This window comes from Nycticebus coucang, chromosome 6, assembly GCF_027406575.1.
Source record: "Nycticebus coucang isolate mNycCou1 chromosome 6, mNycCou1.pri, whole genome shotgun sequence".
NCBI lineage: Eukaryota > Metazoa > Chordata > Mammalia > Primates > Lorisidae > Nycticebus > Nycticebus coucang.
In genome coordinates, this window is record NC_069785.1 from 123,341,929 (window position 1) to 123,360,236 (window position 18,308).

General features: G+C 41.7%; 1 protein-coding gene across 5 annotated transcripts in view; it reads right to left on the reverse strand.

Annotated features, from left to right (window-relative positions):
- Window positions 1-12,464, reverse strand: part of DDX6 (DEAD-box helicase 6) — a 43,812-nt gene extending 31,348 nt beyond the window's left edge. The window contains exons 1-4 of one of the 5 annotated variants that reach the window (XM_053594522.1): window positions 12,300-12,464; window positions 8,688-9,158; window positions 4,823-4,886; window positions 3,408-3,512 (exon numbers count right to left, since the gene is read on the reverse strand). In XM_053594522.1, coding sequence (XP_053450497.1) covers window positions 3,408-3,512; window positions 4,823-4,886; window positions 8,688-8,887 — 369 coding nt within the window. In that variant the 5' untranslated portion in view covers window positions 8,888-9,158; window positions 12,300-12,464. Of the gene's footprint in view, window positions 1-3,407; window positions 3,513-4,822; window positions 4,887-8,687; window positions 9,159-11,571; window positions 11,684-11,812 lie in introns of those variants that run through there. The other 4 variants (XM_053594518.1, XM_053594520.1, XM_053594523.1 and 1 more) reach the window with 4 other exon arrangements.
- Between the last annotated feature and the right edge of the window lie 5,844 nt (window positions 12,465-18,308).

Consider the following 18,308-nt stretch of genomic DNA (forward strand, 5'->3'; position numbering starts at 1 on the left):
AACAGAAAAATTAACCAGGCATCATGACGGGCACCTGAACTCCTAGCTACTTAGGAGGCTGAGGCAGGAAGATCACTGGAACCCAGGAGTTTGAGGTTGCTGTGAGTGAGGCTAAGTCCATGGCATTTTACCCTACAGCAAGAGAGTGAAATTCTATCTCTAAACAAAAGAAGAAGAAAAAAAGAATCAGTTCTGCCAATTAATTTTTTTAAAAATAAAGCTACTGTGGCTCAGTGAGTAGGGCGCCAGCCCCATATACCGAGGGTAGAGGGTTCAAACCCGGCCTCGGCCAAAACCGCAACCAAAAAATAGCCGGGCGTTATGGCGGGCGCCTGTAGTCCCAGCTGCTCTGGAGGCTGAGGCAGGAGAATCGCTTAAGCCCAAGAGCTGGAGGTTGCTGTGAGCTGTGTGAGGCCACGGCACTCTACCGAGGGCCATAAAGTGAGACTCTGTCTCTACAAAAAAAAAAAAAGTAATAAAAAAAAAAAAAATAAAAAAAATAAAGCTACTATAGGGCGGCGCCTATGGCTCAAGGAGTAGGGCGCCGGTCCCATATGTCAGAGGTGGCGGGTTCAAACCCAGCCCCGGCCAAAAACCACACACACACACAAAAAGCTACTATATGAAGTAATCTGTAACATTATCAAGCATCTATCATGTACTAGGCACTGTACTACACATGATCGATCTCACTTCATGTTTACAACAAGCCTATGGTACACATTACTATTACCTCAATTTTACAGGTCAGCAATACAAGGCTTACAGAGAGATCCAAAATAACCAACTTATCAAGGAGTAGAGTTGGGATTCAACCTGGGCAGTTACCCTAGACCAACTTCACCTCAAGAGTAGGTTACCTTAATTTTATCAGAGCATTCTAAATAAGCACAGGCACCTTGCTAATCACTGGAGATAACAGTTAAATAATCTAGTCCTTACAGTAAAAGGGCTTTCATAAGACTTTTTTACTCTAGTAGATCAAATGGATTAACATAAACTACATCAAAGTAGATTCCAAGAAATTTCTCATATCTACACTCAAATTGCGATGATGCAAAGCCTTATCTTGACACTTTCTCCAGCCAAAAGTATACTCTCCTCTGAGCAATCACTACCCCAGTGTTCTCAGAACATGGGTCACTTCTTCCAGATTGTTCCATCCTCCCAAATGGTTACATACAAATGCAATTCCAACTAGAAAGGTGTTCCATCATAGCATATTGAAATTACTTATAAAATTATTGTACCTTCCACTATACTATAAGATAGAAACCTTATCTGTCTTGTTCATCGTAGAATCCCCTGTGGCTATACTAGGTCACTTAGTACATATTTGCTCAATGAAAAAGAACTCAGTGATATCAGAGGGTTTGTTTTTACCATGGCTTGGAGCCAATAGTTTCATCGTATCTATTGTGTTATCAAATTGGCATATGTATAATGTGTGTTTAAACATACACATGTATGTGCATATGCATATATGTGTATATGTATACATATGGATTTACTTCTTGCTCTTTCCACTGAAAGGGCCACATAGCCAAGTAGAAAAGACAGTACCTAGTACCTAGGTTTTGGTCCCTAGAAGGAATCAGGGCTCATTAGATGCCAAGGCTGGGATAAAGTAGGTGTAAGATAAGCCTAGTACCAGGTGCAGTGGCTCACACCTGTAATCCCAGCACTTGGGGAGGCTGAGGCTGGTGGATTGCCTGAGCTCACAGGTCGGAGACCAGCCTGAGCAAGAACAAGACCTCATCTCTAAAAATAGCTGGGTGTTGTGGTAGGCGCCTATAGTCACAGCTACTTGGGAGACTGAGATGAGAGAATCACTTGAGCCTAAGAGTTTGAGGTGATGCCATGGCACTCCTCTACCGAGGGTGACATAGTGAGACTCTGTCTCAAAACAAAGAAATCTGTTAAGTTCATACTTATACTACGCGTTAGATAATAAGGAGGGGGTAAGGAAGGCTCTTCTTCATAAGGGCCAAATGAAGACAGAATGCTAGAGTTGGAAACACATCATAATCCATCAGAGTAGTGAGATCAAGCAAAAATCATCAAGGGGGGGCTAACATTAAGGTAAAATTCTGATGAAGAGTAGGATATTTACATATCTTAAAATGCTCCTCAGACTGCTTATCGGTTACAAGAAAGGTGGGAAAAAGCAGTAATTATACAGATAAATCAGACAACACCTTAACAGGGTAATCAAAATTAATATCACCATTGAGGAATAAAGGACACTGTGTACCTTCAAATGTGATACTCTGAGAAGGCTGTACCAACTTCTGTACTATTCTGGCCGAGAAACATAACTTGAAAATAAGTACTCGGCAATGTCAGACAAACCTAAAATGAGAAATGTTCTAACAACGAGGAGGAAGTTATATTTTTAATATGTCAATGACATAAAAAATGAACAAAAAGACTAGGGAAATAGTCATGATTAAAAGAGGTTCAAGATGGTGCCCGTAGCTCAGTTCGAAGGGCGCCAGCCACGTACACTGAGGCTGGCAGGTTTGAACCCAGTCTGGGCCAGCCCGAGCAATAATGACAACTCCATCACACACACACAAAAAAACCTGCAGGCGGTGTTATCCCAGCTACTTGGAGGCAGAGGCAAGAGAATCACATGAGCCCAGGAGTTTGAGGCTGCTGTGAGCTGTGGCACCATTAACACTCCACCAAGGGTGACATAGTGAGAGTCTCTCAAAAATAAATAAATAAATAATAAAATAAAATAAAAATAGAAGAAGTTCGAGAGACATCCAATACCTGACCCTAGTTTGGATCCTGCATAGAAGAGGAAAAAATTGCTATAAAGGCCATTTTAGGGTCAATTAATAATTAGAACACAAGTTACAGGCAAGATAGAAGTATTGTAACAATGTTAAATTGATTGAAAGGCAGTGCCTGTGGCTCAGTGGGTAGGGCGCTGGCCCCATATACAGAGGATGGCAGGTTTGAACCCAGCCCCAGCCAAACAGCAACAAAAAATAGCCAGGCGTGTGGTGGGCACCTGCAGTCCTAGCTACTCGGGAGGCTGAGGCAAAAGAATCACCTAAGCCCAGGAGTTGGAGGTTGCTGTTGAGCTGTGATGCCACAGCACTCTACCAAGGGTGGTAAAGTGAGACACTCTCTCTAAAAAAAAATATATATATAAAATATAAATTGAAGATAACTGTACTGTGTGAAAGAGAATATCCCAACTCTTAGGAGATACACATTGAAAAATTTAGAGATAAAAAGCCATAATTTTATAATTTATTCTTAAAAAGTTTCAGAAAATACTAAGTATACATTAAAGAGAAATGCTGGTTCATTATACCACCCTTCACAGAGCAAAAAATATGTAATATCTGACATACAAACTTATATGTGTGATTAAAAAAGGGTAAACATACCTGAATAGGAGATGGCTTTTCCCAGCCCATTTCAAAAATTCCCATCAATAACTCCCGTTTCAAACAGTAATCTTCAAACTCATTGCCTTTTGTGGAGGTCACATCCTACTCAAACAAAACAAAGAATAAAGCATAGTAGTTAGCAAGCTCAACAAAATTTGCCTGAGACAAATATGTGGGTCACTAAGTTTTAAGACAGACTGTGTTATGGTCTATTATTTCACTTTCAAGAAACACAGTCGAAAGCATCCTTTCTGATTCACCTATGCAAGTTTCAACTTGTTCAGCTTATTGGTATTGCCCGGAGTGCTTCATTTGTTTCCATGTTGAATTTATGTTTCTTGATTGTTGAGTATCTCAAAACTTTTGTAATGACCCATAATATATATAAATTACTTGTTTTAATGTGTATTTCAACTTTTCCTGGAGATTAACAATAACTACTCCCCTTCAACACACACAAGCCATTTAAAAAATTATGTTTTGGAGAAAGGCCATCCTGTGTTCAGTCTTCCAAGGTCTGGTGAAATATTGTTATTTCTACAAAAATATCATGCCATGAATTGCAAATCATAAGATGTAAAGTCAAACCCTAGCTCTACCACTTATCAGCTACAAACATCCTTGGTTAAATCAATATTTCTCAGGCTAAGCATTACTAACATTTTGGACTAGAAAATTGACCAAAATATCTCTAGCTAAATGTCCCTGAAGGACAAAATTATCCCTGGATGAAGACGACTGAGAGAAATTATTTTTCTGAACTTTGATTTTCTCATCCACAAAATGAGGATAATGCCTAGTTTTGGTATCTTACTGGATTGCTGGGAGCAAAAGAAATTGAGGAAATGTCTTAAAAATCATTATAGTTGTCCATAAATTAGATAAGATATATGCATATATATACAAAACATTTTTAATATATGCACACTTACTACATTCTACCAAAGAAAGGAGGAAAACTCTGGCAATCTAAGATATATGACCTACACAATTTCAACAACTTTAACTTAAAAGAGTAAACACAGTATTTACATTTAAAAATTAAAAATTACAAGTAACTACAGCTGACCACTAAACTGTGTACATCTACCTATAATGCAGATTTTTTTTCAATAAATACAAAAAGTCCTCCAAGTCCACAGGTTTGGCATCCAAAACCAAATCAAAGGATAAAGAATACAGTATTGGCAGGATGCAAAACCAGGAAGATACAGAAGGCCAACTTTTCCTGCTTTTGTGGGTTCAGCAGGAGAGACTTTGGGACTTGAAGATACAAGGATACTCTTAGTATCTGCAGGGAGAGGGAGTGGAGGAAAGTCCTGGAACCAATTCTCTGCAGATACTGAGAGATGACTGCTTCGCTTTGAGAATTTTCCCACTATTATTCCACTTGAATCACACAACCAGCTTACCGAAGTTTTGATTCTTAGATCCTTTGGAGGGAGTTTTAAAGTCTTTTTCCAGTCATCACCAGGTCTAGAGAGAATATAGTAAATTTGAAGTATTTCAAGTATTCATTACATTCTACTTAACAAAGTAGATAATACAAAGATGATTTATCTCACAGTAAGTTTAATATATTGCCATTTACTTAAGAGTATAGTTAACAAGACAAACAACTTTATTATTTTTATTTTTTGGAGACATCACTTTGTTGCCCTGGGTAGGTGGAGTGCTGTAGCGTCACAGCTCACAGCAACCTCAGACTTTTGGGCTCAAGTGATTCTCTTGCCTCAGCCTCCCAAGTTGCTGGGACTACAGGTGCACACTACAACACCTGGCTATTTTTAGAGATGAGGTCTCACTCTAGCTCAGAGTAGTCCCAAACTTGTAAACTCAGGCGATCCACCTGCGTAGGCCTCCCAGAGTATTGGGATTACAGGCATGAGCCACTCACTGTCTGCCTGGCCAGTTAAACAACTTTAGACTCAAATAGTATAACAATCTAGGAAGGATCAAAAACCAAAACCAGAAAGGAATAAAGGCATCCATACCTTTAAGAGAAGCAGTGTAAAAACAGTGCAACTGTTATAAAAACATGTCTTGTTTGACTTACAGTGTACTTTACATTAGTTGTCAACATTTAAACATCAGATTTCACATAAAAATTCAGATTCTGGGGCGGCGCCTGTGGCTTAAAGGAGCAGGGTGCCGGCCCCATATACCGGAGGTGGTGGGTTCAAACCCAGCCCTTGCCAAAAACTGCAAAAAAAAAAATTTAGATTCTGGGGCGGCGCCTGTGACTCAGTGTGTAGGGCACCAACCCCATATACCAAGGGTGGTGGGTTTGAGCCCAGCCCCAGGCCAAACTACAACAAAAAAACAGCTGGGCATTGTAACTAATAGTTATAGTCCCAGCTAATTGGGAGGCTGAGGCAAGAGAATCGCTTAAGCCCAGGAGTTGGAGGTTGCTGTGAACTGTGATGCCACAGCACTCCACTGAAGGCAATAATGTGAGACTGTCTCTTAAAAGAAAAAAAAAAAAGTCAGATTCTGTCTTTTCTTGAAAAACTGGCAGCTTTATCAATACTATTCCAAATTTCTGCATGGCAACAGCATGGTAGAATCTTAGTAATTAAGAGCTTAAAATCAAGCAGCTGCCCCCTTTAAGCAGGATAAGTACTCTCTAATTTGGCATAGTCCTCAGCACGCATTTGAGTTTATAACTTCGAATGGCTAGTTAAAACCATGGGCCCTGAAATTTCAGACCTGAATTCAAGTCCCAACTCCACTATACCTATTAATTGTGAATTGCACCAGCTACTTTTCAAAGCCTCTATTCTCTCATCTGTAAAATAAGTTAACAATTAGATCAAATATTTATGTAAGGCACTCAGCATAGGGCCTTGCAAAATTAACTCAACATTAGTTGTTAAGGAACCTCTTTCTCTAAATCTTTCTTACTGGAGATGCTTGAAACCATGAAAGAATAAAAACAAGGAAAATATAAATAAAATATTAATTTCTCAATGGGGGAAGGGAAGCAAAAAATAAACTTTTTCTTTTCTTTTTTTGTGATTCTGATTTTTATTATTAGGTCAGAACGAATGAAATAGCAAGTAAAGGACCCATTACACAATCTGGCGGACACTGGTCCTCCGAGAAGGAGGAAATGTGAGCAAGACAGTCATCATTCCACAGCGCAGACGCTCAGGATCTTAAACTTCTCTTTTTTCATCAGGTAAAAACCTTAAACAATAAAAACTCAAAGCACCTAATTAAATAAATACCAATGGGAAACATTTGTAGACAGTGCTTTCAACTATGTAATCTTTAAAAATGAGTCTTTACTGATTTCACTATAGCTCTTATATAATCACTCTCTAAAACATTTCATAGGCTTGATTTCAAATGCTCACAAGCACTTATTTTATTTAAAGCTAGGTTCCACATAAAGCAAATAGTCTAACACTGTTAACTCTTTGCTACCAATTTCAAGGCTACTAAAAGCCTTTCATCTCAGCCTAAATCTTCAAGTTCCTAATCAAAAATGTCAGTTCAACATTCCAGGTCAGCTTGCCATACTTTCAAATTCAACAAAGGGTGAGTAATAATGCGTAATAAAATGCAAATCTACCCACAAGAAATTAAAGTGAAAAAACTATTTAAAATGAGACAGTGATAGAGATAAACATTACAAGAGTTCTGAGACAGTTTGATGGGATCTAGACAGTTTCATGGAAGAATGGCACTTAAACTGAGATCTAAAGAACTGACAGAACTACAAAGAAACAATTCCAGGAAAAGCAAAAAATCAGAATCATTTTTAAACAGAAAATACTCTCACAATGAAGTAACACAGCTTTATATATTTCTATTCTTAAGAATTAAAAATATACTGCCAACTTGTTAGACTGAAAAAAAAAAATTAAAAGCCACCAATTTTGGTAGTCTATTTTTGCCAAGAAAAACTACGGTTTAGAAAATATCTTTCATTTCTATACCAATTAAAGGATTCACCTTAAAAGTAACAGAATATGCACTAATGCCAATTTGCCCAGTGACCAAACCAACTGTTAGGAATCTATTTCTTACAGGTCCCTACCTAACCAAACAGCAGTCATCCTCTATATACTCTGGCAGCTTGTAAGGGTTGTTTTTCTCTAGGAAATGAAAAGATATAAGTTGTAATAACAATACTTTGGTTTACTTAAATGTATCTTAGATTTGTATCTTTATCTTAGAAAGATTTCTAGAGGTTAAATCATTTTATACGGCTAGTTCTTAACAAATGCCAAACCTCAACTGGGATCAAGAGTCTTAAATGATAACATCCTATACGTGAACCTTTATTGAGTTACCGAATACTTTAAGTGCTAAAGTATGCACTTAAAGATGACAAACAGCCTACAAACTTCCAGCTTCAAAAAATATGTATCCTGGCTCAGCGCCCACAGCACAGTGGTTACGGCACCAGCCACAAACACTGAGACAGGTTCGAACCCAGCCCAGGCCAGCTAAACAACAACGACAACTACAACAACAAAAAAAATTAGCTGGGCATTGTGGCGGGCGCCTATAGCCCCAGCTACTTGGGAGGCTGAATCAAGAGAATCGCTTAAGCCCAAGAGTTTGAGGCTGCTGTGAGCTGTGACGCCATAGTGCCACAGCACTCTACTGAGGACATTGGTGAGACTCTGTCTCAAAAAAAAAAAAAAAAAAAAGTATCCTGTAGCAAGAGGAGACTTAAATTTTAGAATTAACAAAAGACTTTGGAACTATTCAGAAATAAGTCTTAAGAGTTCAAGACCGTGCATTCCCTATGATTTGCTTTGGGTATAAAATGAGGAAAAAGCTTTTATTGCAAAGTAAAAAAGCAAATTTCAATAAACTAAATACTACACTGTACAAGACTTTGAGTCTTTAAATTCAAAATTTGCTTTAATTGTTATTTAAGTTAGGGTAATGTGCAGTTATAATACTAAGAAAAACTACATTGATAAAAATAACCCGATCATTTTATTAACGTACATATAATATACAACAAGCTTAGCTATTAACTTCTACAATGAACTAATTACAAAAGGCAGAAATGATTTTAAAAATAATCTAGAGAAAACTGATATATATCATCTGTGCCCATGTTCATTAATTGTTGCACTATAGCCAGAAACACATTAGTCTACTGCAAATATCTACTGGCCATGAAACAGTCATCTGTCCTCTACTTGCAATCAAAATGGTTAAATTAAGTATATATAAAGCAGTCGCCAACAAAGTAATAATCATCGTCTCCTTGGTTTCCCAAATGTGTTTATTATTTATTCTAACACTTACTTAATAGTGGTGGTCATACTCTGTGCTTGCTGCTGAGTGCCATTATTGATTGTGTTGGTGTTTTTCAGCTGGTTCATCTGTTGCTGTGTCTGTGTGCCCCCTCCTCCGGGGCCACCACTGGGTTTCACAGGGCCCCTCAGCTGACCATTTTGACTGGACAGACCCATTATAACAGGGTTCTCTGTTCTGGCCGTGCTCATGCTGTGTTAACTGCAAAGGTGTCTCCTTCAAACTTCAGAACTTCTCAAAGTCAGTAGAGAAACTGTAATAACAGTTTATTAGGCTCTCCAAAACGAAGAGATAAATATAAGTCTTGCTCAATATATGAGTCCTTTATTGCAATGCAGGCAAGCACCTGTAAGTCTGTGAACGGTAAGCAGCAGTAACTTGCTCTCATGCACCGAATCAACTTTTTATTTCTAAAAAGCCCTCTAACAAGGTTGAATTATATCTGAATTCACTCACTTCAATCTGAAACAAACAAAAAAAAAAACAAATTAGCAAATACAAGAGAAAAATGTTTTGTTTCCCCAATAAAAGAATCCTTTTAGAAGAACTCTCATCTTTTAAATTAAACAACTTGGGAAAAAAAAAATCCATACAGCTACACTTAGACCTAATCAGAAGCCAAGCTAGGAAAGATTAAATGAACTGCTTCAAAAAGCAAACCTACACAGAGAAAAATCTCAAACATTTAAAACTGTCAATTCAGAGCAGCCCAGGGATAAGGCAAAAAAAATACTAGGACTAAATTAGAATTAGTTGCCAAATGACAATCTCTTCTTCCCTTCAGTTTCCTTTCTGATGAATTCTCCAGAAGTCTCTGACATGTCTAAAAGTCAATGATGCATTATACACAATTTCATTACAACTTGGTATCACGTAATTTATTTAAAGTAAACATAAACTTGAACAAGACAATTCATTAATTTTGTTTTCCATTTTTGGCTGCAACTGAGCGTCCTTGAAGACTTAAGTGAGGTTTGACTTGAATTTAATACTTTCAGAACAAAAAACACTTTTGTGCCCTTATAAATTACAATTATGAAAGCTAAACTTTATGAAGAAAAACTTATTTTCCTTCTCCCCCTTTTCTTTTGCCCTTCAAACAATAAATGAAGCAGTCAAGGGATATGGACACACCCACGTTACCCACGTAGATATTTAGCTACCTTAAAATTCGAATATTAAACAACTATAAGCTACCCTTCAATATAATACTTTCTCAAAAAGTGCATCTTAATTCAAAAGAGCTTTTTAAAAAGGAAATTTCCTGTGTTTAAAAAAAATCTGTGAAAGACTAAACACACAAGTAGTTTTTAATAAAACGTTCCAAGAAACCCAAAGTACTGAATGTAACATATACTTAACTGGTTGATCTCCATTTTAAAATCGTTACCTAAATGGAAATCTTATTTTAAAATTTAGTAAGTAAAAATTTAATATATAAACTCGAGAAAACAAAGCCCCAAAGCTTACTTTTAAAATCCTTTACATATCCTACCAAAATAGCTTATTGCTGCTCATTATTTTTGCCATACAAATAAGCATCTCAAAATTCCAAAATCAAAAGACATCTCAAAAATTACAAAATGCTTATGTCTTCTTAAAAAAAAAAACTGAACAAGTTGCTCACAAGCAAATCCTAATCATCACATACACAAAACTGTTTATTTTTAAGTCTTCCTGAATCTGACTGACCTCTCAAATAGATATGGCCAAGAGTTACTTTCCTGTATTGACAGGTTTATATCATGATCAACGATTTCACTGAGTTCACACGGGGAGAATTATCTGTTTGCAAACCACTAAGAGGATAAAAAGTGCAACCTGTAAAGACTGAACGGTATCATCCTTTCCGTCCGGCGTGCACAGTAAGGCCTTCTCCGTAAACCCTCTGTGATAACTGCTCCCCTTCTTAAACTGAAACCTGCACTGCAGCTTTATGTCTCAGATAAGGAAATATTCCTCCTACTCCTTCCCAATTTAGGTTTGCAAGTTACAGTTCTACATTTCAAAAAAAAAAAAACACCCCACTAAGAAACGTAGTTGGGAGGAGCCCCTGGCAGAGTTAATTACGGCAGGCACTTCCCAGATCGTAGTTAGCAATTGACAGTTTCACACCCAAAACAGTATCGTCATCGCGGACAAGAGCTTTTGTTTGCAAATGCAGCGCAGTTTCTCCAAGCTTAGGCTGCAAGTTGGAGTTGCCTGGGTTTGATGGGAAAAGGGGAGCGTGGAAGAGAAAAGAGAGTGACTGATAAAGAAGACAAGCCAATGACTGGAGCCTGGTATTTGCGGGGCAATAATTCACCCCCTACCCGACCCCACCACCACACACTCAAGTCGGCTCCCTCCGACCATAAACACAAAAGGGCTGGGGCCCAGCAATCCTATCTGCGCAACGAGAGCCGGGGACCAGGTCCGCCGGTAGGAAACAATAGGGACTCCCCCCCCCACCCAGAAATCCCCTGGGTTCCTCCACGAATTGGGGACTCCCTAAACACCCTCTCGTTATCGGCCTACTGCAGCTGCCTGCCCTCTCCAGAACAGAGCCCTCCAATATCCCTGCCGCCCCCTATAGGGCCGCCTCGGACCCTATAACCTCCACCACCATCCCCCTCGGTCTTTGCTGCCTCCTTTGGCCCCATATTTTCCCCTCTTCTATAAAGCGCCTCCACCTGGTCTGCTCCTCCTCCCGACCCCACCGCGCACTACTTTCCTATATTCGACTCCTTAGACGCCCGTACCCCACACAGCTGCCGCCCGCCTTCTTCCCCAGGCCCGGCCAGGCCGTAGGCCTACGCCCGAGAGACCCCCGCGCCGGCCCGAGGGGCTCCCCGCAGCCCCCACGGCAACGCTGACCTCGACCCCACCACCTCACCCCACGCCCCGCGACTCAGGCCCGAGTCCTACCACCGAGGCCACTCCCGCTCGGCACCTCGGTCCTTTATTGTTGACTCGAAGCTCCCAAAATGGCGGCGGCTCCTTCCTCCTCGGAAACCTCCGCCCGCCCCCACCCGGCCCCCCGGCTGCGGCCGCCTCCCACCCCCACCCTGCCCCGCTCCGGGGGCCCCGCCGCCGGGCCGCTCGCGCCGTCGGCTCCCGGGGCTGTCCAGCCCTACCTCCTCCGCTGCCCGCTCTCGTGGCGCCGCCGAAGTCGCCGCCGGGCTGAGCTAACTCGACTCCTCTCCCCCCGCCCTCCCTGGCCCGCCCGCCGCCTCCTCCCTCTTTCGCTGCCTCTCCGCATGGCGGCCGCCGCGGCTCCTCCTCCACTCAAGATGGCGAGAGCTCGCCCGCCGCCGCTGCGCCCGCCCGGTGTCGCGGCCTCCCCTGCTTGGCCGCGGACCCCCCTAAGAAGAAAAGGGAGGGCTGACCAAAGGAAATTTCAAGGGGCAAATACGGGATCCTTTCTGAAGGGACAGGAGGGCTGCTTTTTCCTAAACTGAGACACGATTGAGGAATGGGGGCTGGCTGGAGTCGCCCGGTCTTCGCCCTCCAAAGTGAAAGTCGGGGGTTGAGACCAGGCGAGGATCGATCTCCTTATTCCCGACCGAGGACACGTTCTGAGAACTGCCTGCTCCGGCAGCTGGTGGGGGACAGGAAGCTGACCTGACTTCTCCCGCGGGCTAGGGAGGCTGCTGCTGCTGGGCCGAGGGGGCCGCATCCGAGCCCCTCGAGTCGCGCCTCCATCCAGGAACGCGCGGAACTAGTGGCCCCGGGACGTCGGCGCGCGTCGGAGTGCGGGGGCCGGAAGGGGGCCAGGCGGGGACTGCGGGCGCGCGGGGAGGGAGGGAGGGAGGACGCCGGTGGGGGAGGGGGTGCTGCGGGGGGTCTGTGAAGGCGCGCCTGGGGGGACCCAAGGGGAAGGGGATTGGAATGTGACGGGGTGTCGGGAGGAGGGCCCAGGCTATGCCGGTGGCCCGAGGAAACTGCTCCGGAGCGCTGAGGGCTGGCGGTGCTGCACCGGGGGAGCCGAGATGTTGCGGGGTATCTAGCGGGGGAGTAAGGGATAAGAGAGATGAGAACCCTCTGTGAGGGCGAGGGTGGGGGTCCCCGGGCGCCCCTCATGTCCCCAGCAACCAATAAAGGAGGCGGAGGAGACCGGGCCCGCCCCTAAGAGGTTAAGCTGTTGAGGACTCGTTCAGTTGTAATGGAAATGGGCGTTGGGTAACGAAATGGGGAACCAGAAGGCCGAGGGTAGTTCTCCCGCCTGACCGTCTCTGTGAAGCTAGCATTTGTTCCCGTAAATACTTTTCAGATCCTAATGCTTCTGTTTACCCTTAACAGAAATAGAACTGCTGTCTAGTTCCAAGTAAAACGAACATAAGGAGCTAAAAGTTAAGTGTGTCAAAGGAAAATAAAAACCTGCGTCTCACCCAGCTCAGAGACTTCAATGTGTAAGAGGCAATGGCCAAACCTATGTGACAAGAGAGCTCCTACTCCTGACCTCTGCAGCAATCAGCCCAAATGCTGAAGACTTAGTTGTTAACTGGCAGCTTCCTTGTTTTTTGCCGCTGCTTCCAGCTCAGGACCAATCAGAGAAAGCCAAATAGGCTCCCCAAGCCAATCACATAAGATACCTTGACTCTAGTTAGCCCTTCTCCAGCTTCCTGCCGCCAACAAGCTCCAATCAGGGCAGACCTGAAGTTTCCCCCTTTTTTCACCATAAAGCATTTCCACCCCCCTGCCTGTAAGTCTCTAGCGAACCAAATGATGGATGGTGGCTGACTCTCTTGCCATAGCAAACTCTGAATAAATGGCCTGTTGTCAGTTGATGATCTGTTTATTTCTACACAGGCAATGGGAAGCTGGTGAATAGTGAAAAGATAATTCTTGAGTTTTTATTTTTTTGTAGTTTCTAGCTTTTTCCTTTGTTCTTGAGATTAGATAGAAGGTTCTCTTACATTTTTTAAAATTAAGTTTGTAACCTAGCATTTCCCATCCAGATTTTATTTCACTCATTTTTTATTTTAAAAAAAGTTTATTATGGGTTGTATATCTTATCTACATTTAGAAACACCTCCTTAAGTGAGGAAATAGTCCCGCACCTGTGGCCATTCTAGAGCAAAGGTAGCTAAGTGGTTTTTTTAAATAGAATGATCATGTATGAGACCTTATTTGCCTCACGATCTTTCCAAACAGCAGAAGGGGCTCAAAAAGTGAGTGGGAGGAAGAGGAGTCTAATGATTTGAAACAGGCCACTTCCCTAGACCATTCAAGAAATGAGACCAAGGGCTTTGTACTGTAGTACAGTGGTTACAATGCCAGCCACATACATCGAGGCTGGCAAGTTCCAAACTGGCCTGGGCCAGCTAAACAACAAGGACAACTGCAACAAAAAATAGCTGGGTGTTGTAGTGGGCGCCTATAGTCCCAGCTACTTGGGAGGCTGAATCAATTAAACCCAAGAGTTTGAGGTTGCTGTGAGCTGTAATGCCAAGGCACTCTACTGAGGGTGACATAGTGAGACTCTGTATCAAGAAAAGAAAAAAAAGAAATGAGACCAAGGAAAGGAAAGGGATTCTCATCCACAAATAGACTAACATTCTAAAGGAGCCTGCCTAGTTGAGGTCATAACAAAAGAACAAAAAGCAAGGAGGCAGCTAAAAGGAGAGCATGAAATAGGTGCCCCATCTCACCAGGAATCTTTCTAGGGCTAAAACCTTTAAAGATTGTGCATAATGTTCTTTTAAGAAAATAAAATGCCCTCACAACTCATTTACGTCAGCCCGTCTCGGTTTTCTGGTGAGAAATATAGGTGGTTTTGAACCTTCGGATCTGTTCTGAGTTCAATTTTAGTGCTTGATAGGTCTAGTCTATCTACCTCAATGCATTTGTTCCTCCCTAGTTCAAACAGATTAGTAAGAATCATACTAAATATGACACTTTAGGAATACAGTTATTTGCTTATGCAAATGGTATCCTTATATTTATAAAATTATGTATTTAAGTTTTATATAAATTCAATACTTTAGACTTTTAGTTAATATTGAGTGTAATAGTTATGGGTGATCTGTAGTAAATATAGTTTCTGGAAGATGTGTTCTCTCCAGCGAGGTCACCTATTAATTTTATTAAAGAGTTTCCTAAAATGTATTGGCCATCTTCATGTTTTTAATCACCCTCACTTCATCTCCCCCATAATTCTGTAGCCCACTTTTTGGACTTTGAACTTTGAAATTGTTACTTAAAGTGTTAGGCCCTTGGCCTGGCCTGGTGGCTCATGCCTGTAATCCTAGTACTCTGGGAGGCCGAGATGGGAAGATTGCTTGAGCTCAGGAGTTCCAGACCAGCCTGAGCAAGAGCTAGACCTCTTCTCTAAAAATAGCCAGGAGTTATGGGGGGAGCCCAAAGTCCCAACTACTTGGGAAGCTGAGGCCCTACTCTGAAGAGGATTGCTTGAGCCCAAGAGTTTGAGGTTACTGTGAGCTATGATGATGCCATGGCACTCTACCCAGGGTGACAAAGTGAAACTCTTGTCTCAGAAAAATAAATAAATAAATACTTAAAGTGTTGGGCCTTAATTGTCAGCTCCTAGGGAATCTGTAGGAGGGACATTTTTAAAAAAGAAAAAGATTCACAAATGGATTGGAGGTTTTTAATATCAGTATAAAGCACAACAGAATTTTATTTATACATTTTGTGTAAGAATAAGATAGGACTAAAATTGCTGTCTGGAATTCAATCACAGTAAGGGGTCCTCTCAGTAAATATTGTTGCCAGTCTCACATCCTGGTACCATTTATTTACTGAAAAGTAACTAGAAGGAAATAAAATATCACAGGTTAACTTATCCTTGCTTTTATTTCTAACTTCAGTTAAAAATGTTTAGAATCTACAATTGTAAATAATTTGAAACTGGAATATGTAGATAATATCTTCATCGCCAAAATGTTTTAACATGCTATAGTGGATTTCATGCTTTTGACGTTCTTTTTTTTAAGAAACATAATTGTTGAACTCAAATTACAAGCAAATGTGTTCATTACCTGGAAGAGAAAGTTTTACCCATACCATATCCTCAATAAAATGATTATATCACACCTGGCTAAGCTTTACAGTATGGTATTTTCCTTCTTTTAAATGATTTTCAGTTTAATATTTTGATTTTCTGAAAGAAGGTTCTACATACAAAGTTCTTTTCCAAGTATGCTTGAGCAAAATCTAGTAGCACTAATTAGACTAAAAGCTATAACGAGCCCAAGGACCCAAGTCCTGTTCTCTTTGGACTTCATAGCAAGTAAAAATTGCCTTTTCAGTTTATGCACCTGAAGAAATTGAAGCAGTTATCAGTCACCAAGGGCTTTGGGCAGAGATCCTCAGAGAGGTATGCTTACTATATTGGAGTTAATCCATAGTAAGCAGGTGTCTTTAATCACCAAGAGATCACATCGGGCACATTTTGATGGAGTAAATGTTCCACTCCCAGAGTAAAGCTGAAAAGTAGGAAAGCAATAGTAGAAATGAGGAGTGAAGTGGGTGGGTTAAACACATTTTCTCCAAACTGTCAGGTTTAGTTTGCAGAATTTCTTTTCCCTTTTACAGATAACATCTTCCCATGCCCAGGGCACTACAACCAGCTAGCTCCCTCAGCTCACCAGCTGTCTTTCAACCTCATCAGGACTCAGCATTGCATATGTTCTGGTCATCACCCGAGAATTGTAGCTATTCATTTTGCTCTTCAATTTTCCAAAGATTACTGTGCACCAGCAATTTCTTTTTTAGCAATTTCAATTTATTTATTTATTTGAAAAGAATGTGTGGCTGAGAAGACACTGAAATCTGGAACCAAGTCCTCTAAAGCATAAATTTACTTTGGTCTATTCAGATCAAGAAAGAACTAATGGGAGGGCGGCGCCTGTGGCTCGAAGGAATAGGGCACCAGCTCCATATGACAGAGGTGGCGGGTTCAAGCCCAGCCCAGGCCAAAAACTGCAAAAAAAGAACTAATGGGCTTGACGCTTGTAGCTCTGTGGTTAGGGCGCCGGCCACATACACAGGGGCTGGCGGGCCCAGGCCTGCTAAACAGCAGTGACAACTACAACAACAAAACAATATCCAGGGCTCGGCACTCTAGCACAGTGGTTACGGCACCAGCCACATACACAGAAGCTGGCGGGTTTGAACTCTGCCTGAGCCAGCTAAACAACCATGACAACTGCAGCAAAAAATAGCCAGGCGTTGTGGTGGGCGCCTGTAGTCCCAGCTACTTGGGAGGCTGAGGTGTGAGAATTGCTTAAGCCCAAGAGTTTGAGTTTGCTGTGAGCTGTGACACCAAGGCACTCTACCGAGGGCAACATAGTAAGACTGTCTCAAAAAAAAAAAAAAGAAAGAAAGAACTAATGCTGTCTAAATCTAAAATGCCCTCCTCCCTTGGATACTTCCTGAGTTAGTTCAGGGGCAGATACTGACAAATTGAGGGCGTCCACAGTCTGGTGATCTTATTGACTTGCCATGGTGTTGAAATGTGTAACATGCCCCCTTTGTACCCAAGATCCTGTAACAAGATTCTATTTGTTTCTTTGTTTGTTTTGAGAAAGGATCTGCCTTTATCTCCCAGCCTAGAGTGCAGCATAGTGACATCATCATAGCTCCCTGCAATCTCAAACTCCTGGGCTCAAGCAATCTGCCTGCCTCAGATTCCTAACTAGATGGGACTATAGGTACGTACTATTCTGCTCAGCTAATTTTTCTATTTTCAGTAGAGACAGGAGTCTCACTATGTTGCTCAGGTGTGTCTCAAACTCAGCCTCAAATGATCCTCCCATCTTAGCCTCCCAAAGTGCTGGGATTACAGACGTGAGCCACTGTGCCCTTTGAAATTCTATTTCTGAATAATCTTTGCAGGAGTAGCAGTAGAAGCCTTAGCAATCATGAGACATACCCAGCCCTGGTTTCCCACTGCTAATCAATCTGCAGAGCCTTTTATTTGTCCTGGAAAATAGAACTGTGAACATAGGTTTGAGCCCTGGGAAAATAATTTAATGTTAAAGAGTAGACAACGTCTTCTGTCCAGAGTGCCATGGTTAAGTAACATCGCTGGCTACCAGGACAGGACAAAAAAAAAAAGGAGAGAAAAGTATTCCAGGGCAGAGATCTCCTCAATGACTCTCCTAGCTCTCTCTGCCTGATGAATGACTATTTTTTGTCATGCCCTTTCCACCCTAAACAACTTCCCAGTTTCCTTTTGGGGCATCAAGTCTGCACTCAATGGACAGATTGAGACTGTGAATATGCTTACCTAATCGATTTCCTGCTCTTCCTCCACCTGCCTACATTAGCTGTTTTTGTTTCCTGATAGGACACCTGCCCTGGTGTCTCATTGTAATTTGTAGTTAGAAACTCATTTCCTTTTCTCCAGGTCTGTCTAAATCCCGTTCTAAACCCCAGTTATGTTACCACGAGCCCCTAGCCTCCTACTTTCCCACTCCTTTGCTCCTGCCCAGCTCAGGCTCTGAAATCAGATCTGAGTTCATAATCCTAATTCTGCCACTTATCAACTCCATGAATTGGGAAAAGTTTCTTAACTTCTGAGCCTCAATTTCCCCATTTACAAAATGGGGATAATAGGACCTAGAGTTGTATGAGGGTAAATGAGAATTTGTATAAAACACTTAT